The 9,809-nt window shown below is 37.6% G+C and overlaps 1 protein-coding gene across 1 annotated transcript; it reads left to right on the plus strand.

The window, feature by feature from the left end:
- Positions 1 to 2,362: 2,362 nt before the first annotated feature.
- LOC112783070 (26S proteasome non-ATPase regulatory subunit 12 homolog A) lies at positions 2,363 to 8,925 on the plus strand. The gene is made up of 12 exons (XM_025825824.3): positions 2,363 to 2,570; positions 2,781 to 2,975; positions 3,297 to 3,404; positions 3,500 to 3,604; positions 3,688 to 3,744; positions 3,845 to 4,041; positions 6,877 to 6,976; positions 7,060 to 7,172; positions 7,272 to 7,422; positions 7,587 to 7,664; positions 8,187 to 8,435; positions 8,625 to 8,925. Exons 1-11 carry the CDS (start codon positions 2,562 to 2,564, stop codon positions 8,403 to 8,405), a joined length of 1,332 nt encoding a protein of 443 aa, XP_025681609.1. The 5' UTR covers positions 2,363 to 2,561; the 3' UTR covers positions 8,406 to 8,435; positions 8,625 to 8,925.
- Positions 8,926 to 9,809: the final 884 nt, after the last annotated feature.

Genomic DNA, 9,809 nt, shown 5'->3' on the forward strand with positions numbered 1-9,809 from the left:
TAATATTAATTGTATTGCTCATATTTTTCAACAAACTTGTATGGTTGTTGATGAGGATGAGAAGTTGAGTAATGTTGCAGATCTTAAATAGTGTTCACTGTTATGTTTGTTTTGTTTATATATAAATGAATTTGGATATTACTGATTTTCAGTCGTTGTTACGGATGATCCAATTCAATTAAATATATTGATAAAATTGTGAAAGAATAGGAAAAGCAAAGAAAAGAACTTTTATTGATTGTTGATTGATTGAATTGTACTGAAGTGTGTTGTAAACTATGAGGGTAAAACTAAATATATATAGAGCATTGTCCTATGAAAGATAAAAGCAAATAAAGATAAGATAAGAACAATTAAAGATAAGATAAAGATAAGATAATAAAGACTAAAATTAAAATTGAATTTTTGTATTCTGTTGGGCTGAATTTGTGGGCCACGATACTTCTTTATTGTTGTCATGGGCTAAAGTAGAAGAGTAGTTTAATACGCCCCCGCAAGCTGGTGGATGGAAGATGTCAATAATCCACAGCTTGGATAAGTTCCGATGAAATTGTTGAGAAAAGCGCGTCTGACGTGGTGACGCGGAGGAAGATGCGTGCGGCAGAGCTTGAGCTGCCTACTACAAAAATATAAAAGGAGATGCTGTGCTTGAGCAGCGATCTTTAAACAATTGCGTGCGGCGGAACTTGAGCTGACGACGACAAAAATACATAAAAGGAGATGCTGTGCTTGAGCAGCGATCTTTAACCAATTGCGTGCGGCGGAGCTTGAGCTGCCGATGGCAAAAATACATAAAAGGAGATGTTGTGCTTGAGCGGCGATCTTTAAACAATTGCGTGCGGCGGAGCTTGAGCTGCCGACGGCAAAAATACATAAAAGGAGATGCTGTGCTTGAGGGAGAGAGAGCAAGCAGCGATCTTCATAAAAAAAAGAATGAAAAAATAAAAAATAAAAAAATAAAAAATAAAAAAATAAAAAAAATAAAAAAATAAGCGTGTAAAACGCAACAAGATTGATCTTTAGAGGGCGCGTATGGCGCAATAAGAGTGGTCTTCAAATGGCGCGTAGAGCGCAATAAGAGTGCAGATGGAACTGCTAGAACAGATGCACATTGAACTGCTAGAACAGATGCAGATTGAATTGCTGAAACAGAATACTGACGAAACTCTCGGAAGAAGTTGCAGATGAAATGCTAGAAGAAGGCGCAGACGGAATTGCTGGTAAAGAACCGGGATAACCAACACTGTGGTAAGATTTTCACTTGGATGCATGTAACTAAATCTATGATTATTTATTGTGGGAGGAGGTTGAAAAAGAAGTACGGTAATTTCTTACCGAAAAGATGATAACTTATATATCCTCCTCAAGGAGGATACCATGGCTCTGATACCATGATAAAATTGTGAAAGAATAGGAAAAGCAAAGAAAAGAACTTTTATTGATTGTTGATTGATTGAATTGTACTGAAGTGTGTTGTAAACTATGAGGGTAAAACTAAATATATATAGAGCATTGTCCTATGAAAGATAAAAGCAAATAAAGATAAGATAAGAACAATTAAAGATAAGATAAAGATAAGATAATAAAGACTAAAATTAAAATTGAATTTTTGTATTCTGTTGGGCTGAATTTGTGGGCCACGATACTTCTTTATTGTTGTCATGGGCTAAAGTAGAAGAGTAGTTTAATATATATTGATAGATGTAATATACAGATATCATATTTAGTTGAAAAACATGTGTTTTGTTTGAGTTCATGATAACATAATAATTTTTAGTTTTTATCACAATTAATTCTGTTTTAATTTATCTTTTTTGTATTTGTATAAGTATATACTTTAAAATTTATCTTTTTCATTTTTTATTTAATTAATGTAATCAGACGGTTTATTCAGAATCTTAGGTAAATGTTGTATTAAATAAACTAAAGATTTTTCATTCATTGTGTAACTAATATGTATACATTGTGCTGTATTTTTTTTCTTGGATTATTTATAAATGCATGAAATAAAATTTGTTTTATATCAGCTAATCCTATTTACTCATTTTAATTACATAATCAAATTATTTATCTTTAATATCATGCAATAAAATCGTGTAAAATACACGGATATCAACTAATTATAATTATATGCATCTCTATCTACATGTATATAAACTATTTTATATTTTTTTACAAGAATTATCAGCTAATTATAAAAAAGAAGGCTTTGAAATCTTTAAATTTTTGTTGTTGTTGCATAATACGGAATTTAAATTTCCAACATTTACTTAAACGTATGAATGAATATGCTATTTAACCAAATCAAGTTGGTTTTGGATTTTTCAACATTATTTGAAGGGCATGATGATCAGCAGGGTTCATATAAAACAATTGGGCCGTTACTATGACATCTGAAACTAATTGGGCCTAAAGGCCCAAAAAGGTTTCCATGTTACTCAAAGAAGGGCTTGGCTTGTCCCCTCTGGCACGTTTCCTTTCGAGTAGTAGAATCGGTAATCGGCGACGTTGCCCCTGTTGGAAAGCGTTAGCTAATAGATCTCTCAGCTCAGCTGACACCCATGGTCATGGTATGTATACGCCTCTCTCGATTCCTCAACAAACTAAAATTCGAGTCGCTTCAGATCTTATAATGTTATTCTTGCACTGTAAATTCTGTTTAGTTTAGCTTATGTCGATGGAGCTGCCGCGCGGAACTATCGCTATTATTATTATTATAAATTATTAATAGCAGTGGCGAAATTCCGATATTTGATATTATATGATTGGAATTGGGACAGGGAAACTCGGGGAATTTAGATGCGGCCATAGAGAAGTTGTTGAATGAAGAGAAGCATGGGAGGCTCGCCGGAGACGTTGCCGTCACAAGGAAGGCCGTCACCGATATTCTCCGGCTCTGCTTTGAGGCGCGAGACTGGAAAACTCTCAACGACCAGATTGTTCTCTTGTCCAAACGACGTGGTCAGCTTAAGCAGGTATATGTAATTAAGGGTATTTTGTGTCTGCATCTATATGTTGTAATATATATTGTGTGGATGAGAATGGAACTTTTGTTCTGAAAATCGATGAGAATCTATGGGCTGTTAGAAAAGAAGGTTAAGGTTTCTATTAAACGCGTCATGTTGGGAAATGTAATTTCATCTGTTATGGTTTGTTTGTGAAGCAAAATGCTGGATTGATATGCCGGAATGCAATTTGCTTGTATTTTAGATAGTATAAAGATAAAGATTTCTTTTAAGTGGAGCAAGAAACATGATATGCTCTGCCATTGAGAAACCTGTTCTTTTTGTTCACAGGCTGTCACAGTAATGGTCCAGCAGGCAATGCAATATATTGATGAAACACCAGATATTGAAACACGTATAGAACTCATCAAAACCTTGAACAGTGTATCTGCAGGGAAGGTGAGCTTGCGATGTTTTCACAGTTTTCCTTCTTATTAACTTCTGTTGTTGTCTGCTGAGTGATATGTACATATGACATTTGTATCATTTATTAGATATATGTTGAGATTGAGAGAGCTCGGTTGGTCAAGAAACTTGCCAAGATTAAGGAGGAACAAGGGCTTATAGCTGAAGCTGCTGATTTGATGCAAGAAATTGCGGTTGGTGTGGATACTGAATGTTGTGATGGTTTTGATTATGCAATCAGTAGTCAGTTGACTCATGTAATGGTCCTTCATAACAGGTGGAAACTTTTGGTGCCATGGCAAAAACTGAGAAAATTGCTTTCATTCTTGAACAAGTATGAGACATCATTCTCTTTCCTTTAGTGATGACATTTGCCATAATTTGAGTTGCATTTTAGCTGTGGAATAAGGAATTTCTTGCATTAAATTGTACAGGTTCGTTTGTGCCTAGATCGTCAAGATTATGTTCGTGCACAAATACTTTCAAGAAAAATTAGTACAAGAGTATTTGATGCTGATGCTTCGAAGGAAAAGAAAAAACCTAAAGAAGGTGATAGTGTTGTTGAAGAAGCTCCTGCTGATATACCATCTCTGCCAGAGTTGAAGCGGATCTATTACGAATTAATGATTCGGTAGAGTAATCAATACTTTCCGTTATGTTGCTTAGTTTGTTCAATCTAAATAGAAATTTGTTACTGGGCGATGTTTTGAATCTTGATGTGGTTTTGATAGGATCAGGTAGTAACAGAATCGGTAGGCTTTATTGATAAACTAGGGATTGCAAACCACAATCCCTTATTGGAACACACTGTTGGAACTACCAACTATGGAGGGAGTTCTTCCTCTCCTATTCTAACTGGTCTAACAGAATGACCAAAACTAAAACTAACTAATCAACTAGTATTTATAGGCAGCAGCTAGGACTAAGACTATTTCCTTTATGCCTGCTAGTGCATCTCAAAGGGAACAAACAGATAGCCAATTAACAGCGATTAGGAACTAAAACCAGCAAGTAGACTACTTACCTCTCCTCTTGTAAACTAAACCAAACTTGTTTCTATCAGGTTTAGTAACAAATATTGTTGCTGACCCTTATGACTCTATCGTCTCTTTCCATATTGTTTGATTCACATTTATATATTTAACATCGCATAGATATTCAAAGTGCTCTGCTGTATTTTTTCTGGAGGGATGGGGGAGGGTGCTTTAACATTTGAGGGTGTGTTTATTAGTTTAGGTTTTGGAGGGGAAGGGACTGTTCTAAAGTGTCCCTTTCTTTCATAAACTCAAATTCACAAGCATATCCAATATATATGCTTTTGTTTCTTGCATTATGAGGCATAATGTGAAGAGGGATCCAACCAGTCCCCCTCCTCAGCGTTAGGTTCCATAATCAGCAATTTGAATTCCTTTTCTTGCACACATGCTTTGCTGAGTATGGTTTATCGCAGAAAAAGCATTTTCCTTGTGCATGTTTAGCTTTGTACTCTTCATTGCTAAGTTGCCGCACTCCTTGTCGTTTTGGAGGCTCCACCCCTAACTCCGGACCCTTGCTTGCCGAACCCGTCGTTGCCGCTGCGAGTATTGGCTTGTTAGTAATGAAGTTCTGTGTCATAGGCGTACCCACAACGCAGACAGGGGCAGTCCGCAGCACCATGTTACGTTCTCCACCTTTTGCGCCAATTCCATCAATTCATCCACGGTCTAGAACAAGAACAGCCTGCATTCCTCACTCACCTCAAGCCTCAACCCATTCAAGAACAAATCCATCAACGACCTTGGAGCTAGACCAGACGCAAAGGATGCGCGTGCAGCACAAACTGATCAACGTAGTCCCAACGGTGCCTGTTTGTCTCAGCCTCAACAGCGATTGATAGGAACTTTGCAACCGCTCAGGTTGGAAGTGACACAGTAACGCCATACAGAGGGACTGCCAGTACAGTGTCGGTGCGGTTGCCTCCCACCACCGGAACCATGTGAAGCGCGGCCTTCCATGGCGAACATTGCCACTGCAAGCCACTCCTCCTCCGGCACCTCTGAGCAAGAAAAACTGCTTCATACACTCGATCCATGACATGGCGTCCTCGCCACGAAAAATTGGGAGCTCGAGTTTCCTCCACTGCTCCGTCGTGCTTCTACTCCCCTACGAGCCACCAGTGGCCTGGTGCGACGCCGAAGAACTCCACTCGTGACGGACTGGAGAACTCTGCTCCATGGAATCCACGAGCGCGTCAATCCGCTGCAACCTCTCCTGCAGCACGCGACACAAACCCTCAAAGCGATCAAATTGCGATTCCGTTGCATCCATTTTCCCTTCCGTTTTCTGCGATTGTGTACCACAAGCTTCCAGGATCTGTGGACTTCTGATACCGGTTGATAGGATCAGGTAGTAACAAAATTGGTAGGCTTTATTGATGAACTAGGGATTGCAAATCACAATCCCTTATTGGAATTCACTGTTGGAACTACCAACTACGTCTCCTATTCTAACTGATCTAACAGAATTTTGACCAAAACTAAAACTAACTAATCAACTAGTATTTATAGGTAGCAGCTAGGATTAAGACTATTGCCCTTATGCCTGTTAGTGCAGCTCAAAGGGAACAAACAGATAGCCAGTTAACAGTAATTAGGAACTAAAACTAAGACCAGCAGGTAGACTACTTACCTCTCCTCTTGTAAACTAAACCAAACCTGTTTCTATCAGGTTTAGTAACAAATATTGTTGCTGACCCTTATGACCCTATCGTCTCTTTGCATTTTGTTTGATTTACAGATGTATTTAACATCACATAGATATTCAAAGTGCTCTGCTGTATTTTTTCCGGAGGGATGGGGGAGGGTGCTTTAACATTTGAGGGTGTGTTTATTAGTTTAGGTTTTGGAAGGGAAGGGACTGTTCTAACCTGTCCAGCTGTCCCTTCCTTTCATAAACTCAATTCACAAGCGCATCCAGGATATATGCTTTTGTTCTTGCATTATGAGGCATAATGTGAAGAGGGATCCAACTCCACCCCAATAAATAAACAGGCACTGCTAATGACTTTCTATTTATAGAAAAATACTTACCTGCATGTGTTCTTTCACTTTTTGTCTCTAGCTCGTTTCTTAAGGTTTACTTCAGTAAGAAGTGAGAACTTGATCTAAATAATTCTTATTTGAGAAACATAGTCTAGAAGGGAAGGAATCTGTTAGAGTGTTGAATGGTAGTTCTTTTTTATTTTTTATCATTTTGAGGGATGAAATTAGATGTAAAGGACTTCATTTCCCCTGGGATGCTTTTAGGCTTTCAAGGCACGAATTTGATATGTAATAATCACTTGTTTCCTTCCAGCTAGCCAAGTTTGTGTCTATATGATGCTTATGGTCACTTATTTTCTTTCCAACTAATAGCTTTTTAAACGGCAATGGCTATGTTCTGATTATAAAATCTTGTTGTCTTATGGTTGTTTTTGTTACCCTTGAAGGTATTATTCCCACAAAAATGATTATCTTGAAATTTGCCGTTGCTACAAGGCAATATACGAAATTACATCTGTCAAAGAAAATCCTGCCGAGTGGATTCCAGTAGGCCTTCCTTTCTTTCTCTTCATCTGCTTTATATGTTATTGTTTTGTGACTGCTTTCTAAATAATTCCTTATACACGTAGATCCTGAGGAAAATATGTTGGCACTTGGTTCTAGCACCACATGATCCAATGCAATCAAGTCTTCTCAATTCCACCTTGGAGGATAAGAATCTGTCTGAGATTCCAAACTTTAAGTATGTCTTCCTTATTTTGTTCTTCCATGTTATCCTGCTACAGGTTTCTGTTTATCATTTCCTTGTAATCGAGTGCTTATCTTTTATGGTATGCCATAGATTACTGTTGAAACAGTTGGTCACCATGGAGGTTATTCAATGGACAAGCCTTTGGGATGCATACAAGAATGAGTTTGAAAATGAGAAGAATCTTGGAAAGTCTTTGGGTGAAAAAGCAGCAGAAGATCTGAAGGAAAGAATAATTGAACATGTAATTATCTCTAATTTTACATTTCCTTTTGCCAAGGATCACCCTTCCCATATGGTTGGGAATTTGGGATGTATTTTGGGTATGTGTTGTTTTCACACTTCATCATGTAGGATGCGAGCATTAACGAGGATTTTTCTTTCTTTTTTTTTTTGGTTATTATTCAGAATATTATTGTCGTATCAAAGTACTATGCAAGGATTACTTTGAAGAGACTTGCAGAGCTTTTGTGTCTCAGTGTTCAGGTTTGTAATGCTTGTTCTTGTTATATATTAAAAGTTTGTTGTGCTAGATAATTGCCTTACTTCTGTTTGGGCTTACATATTGGTATTTACTGCTGTATAGTGTTTCAGACAAGAAGTATCCGAGTTCTTGTACGCTAGCTGTTAGGGAGAAAGAGGGGATGGGGAGAGGGGAGACAACTGAGGTTGTTTATTATTATTATTGGTAGAAACTCATATACAGTTGTCTTCATATGAAGTTGATAATTGAGAATTATTAGATGACAATTTAGTCAAACATGTCAAAATCATCTGACGGTTCTCAATTATCAATTTCACATGAAGACAATTGCACGTAAGTTTTACCATTATTATCATTATTGAGCAGAGGTTGTTTGGCCTATGTTAGTATGCTACTTTAGTTCATTGGCCACATAATGCTGGTTATTTTCTAGATTCTTAATGAGATACAGGTTAATTGTTGCAAATTGTTGCAAATGTTTTTTAAATATAAAGATCCTAACTGATTCTGGCTGCTGAATTCAGGAAGCTGAAAAGCATCTGTCAGACATGGTTGTGTCCAAGGCACTGGTTGCAAAGATTGATAGGCCCATCGGAATAGTTTGTTTCCAGACTGCTAAGGATAGCAATGACATTCTCAACTCATGGGCAGCAAACTTGGAGAAATTGCTTGATCTTGTGGAGAAAAGTTGTCATCAGATACACAAAGAAACTATGATTCATAAAGCTGCTTTGAAGGCTTAAGGACGCCCATATCACCAATTAAAGTTGCAGGTACAACTCTGCCCTCCTCCTCTAACTCCATATTTACTTGGTTTGTGTTTTTGAGGTGGGGTTATAGAGGGGGAAGGTAGGGAAAAAGCGGGCTTAAAGAGTAAATTGATTCTATTTTGTTCCTCATTCCTACTAGCCCTTCCCGTCTTGATCACAAATTCACAATGTTTGTGTCTTGGTAAATTGCAGGTTGAACCCCATTATAGATGTGACTTTGACTTGAGGTGCCTTACATGTTCTTTTGAATTGTGACTGATTAGATTGGTGAGGATTTTGCATTAAGCGGTATGCCTCTTGTTTTTTTTTTCCCTTTTGTATTCGTCATTCATGTAATCAGGGTAGAGCTGGATATATTCTTCTCTTACTGTTGTATACTACTCGTACATACCTTAACCGCTGACTTGTGACAGGATTCTCAAACCGGACTAGTTTGTAGCATTGGGCAGAAATTGAGCCCTGTTCATTTATAATTATCTATTTAATTTTCTCATTCTCAGTCTGCTCACTCTGAGTATCTTGCTATTTTTTCTTTATTGTAGCGTTTGATTCGTACAAATATATTAATGTTAATTCTTTCTGTAAAAAAATTCAAATAAGTTAGCGAGAAAGAGTTTAAATTATGACCACACAATTAATTATAGTGAACGGAGAAATTGTTTCATTGAAATATTCTGTTAACAGTTTAGTCAATATAGAACTCTTCTATTATTGTTTAATTAATAGATAGATTAGATCGTAGATGTTAATATTTGTTTGAAAGGCTCTCAATTACTTGCACAAGAATATGATTACTTCGGTGTCCAACACTTCACTAAGCTCTTTTGCGTGTAAACATGTTGGATGCTAACCGCCTATTTGGAATGCATCTGATTTGAAATCATAGATGAATTGAATTCTATTCCTTGCTTTGGAATAGAAAAAAAACATGAAGTTAAATTCCGGTGAGAATTCCAATTCTCATTTTACCCCCATTTACAAATCAGATCTACTTTGGTCTGATTTCAAAATCAATTCTCATTTAAATCTCACTTAAACTGTGCAATATCAAAAATACCTCCTGTCCAAATTATAATATTCCATAATCCCTTCACTTTCTTCTCATTCCTTCTCTCTTTCTCTCTCTTCAATGGCCTGGATCCACTTGCAGCCAGAGGACTCCGACGCCTCAGAACAACAAGCTCGAGCGGTGGCCGCTGATCTAGTCTCCGACGACGACCGCTCCATCGCCGCCGACTCCTGGTCTATAAAGACGAGTACGGCAGCACACTCGACGACGACCGGTGCCATGCCTACGCCGCCGAAGCTCTCAACAATGCCAACCTCCCCCCTCCCTCCGATTACAGGTTCCTCTCTCTCTCTCTGAATATTTTAAGG

This window comes from Arachis hypogaea, chromosome 20 (genome assembly GCF_003086295.3).
Source record: "Arachis hypogaea cultivar Tifrunner chromosome 20, arahy.Tifrunner.gnm2.J5K5, whole genome shotgun sequence".
NCBI lineage: Eukaryota > Viridiplantae > Streptophyta > Magnoliopsida > Fabales > Fabaceae > Arachis > Arachis hypogaea.

Excerpts from the sequence above, each read along its gene's own strand:
- LOC112783070 (XM_025825824.3), top strand. Across the intron at positions 3,605-3,687 it reads ATTTGATGCAAGAAATTGCG|GTGGAAACTTTTGGTGCCAT; the intron begins GTTGGTGTGGAT and ends CCTTCATAACAG. Across the intron at positions 7,173-7,271 it reads TCTGAGATTCCAAACTTTAA|ATTACTGTTGAAACAGTTGG; the intron begins GTATGTCTTCCT and ends GGTATGCCATAG.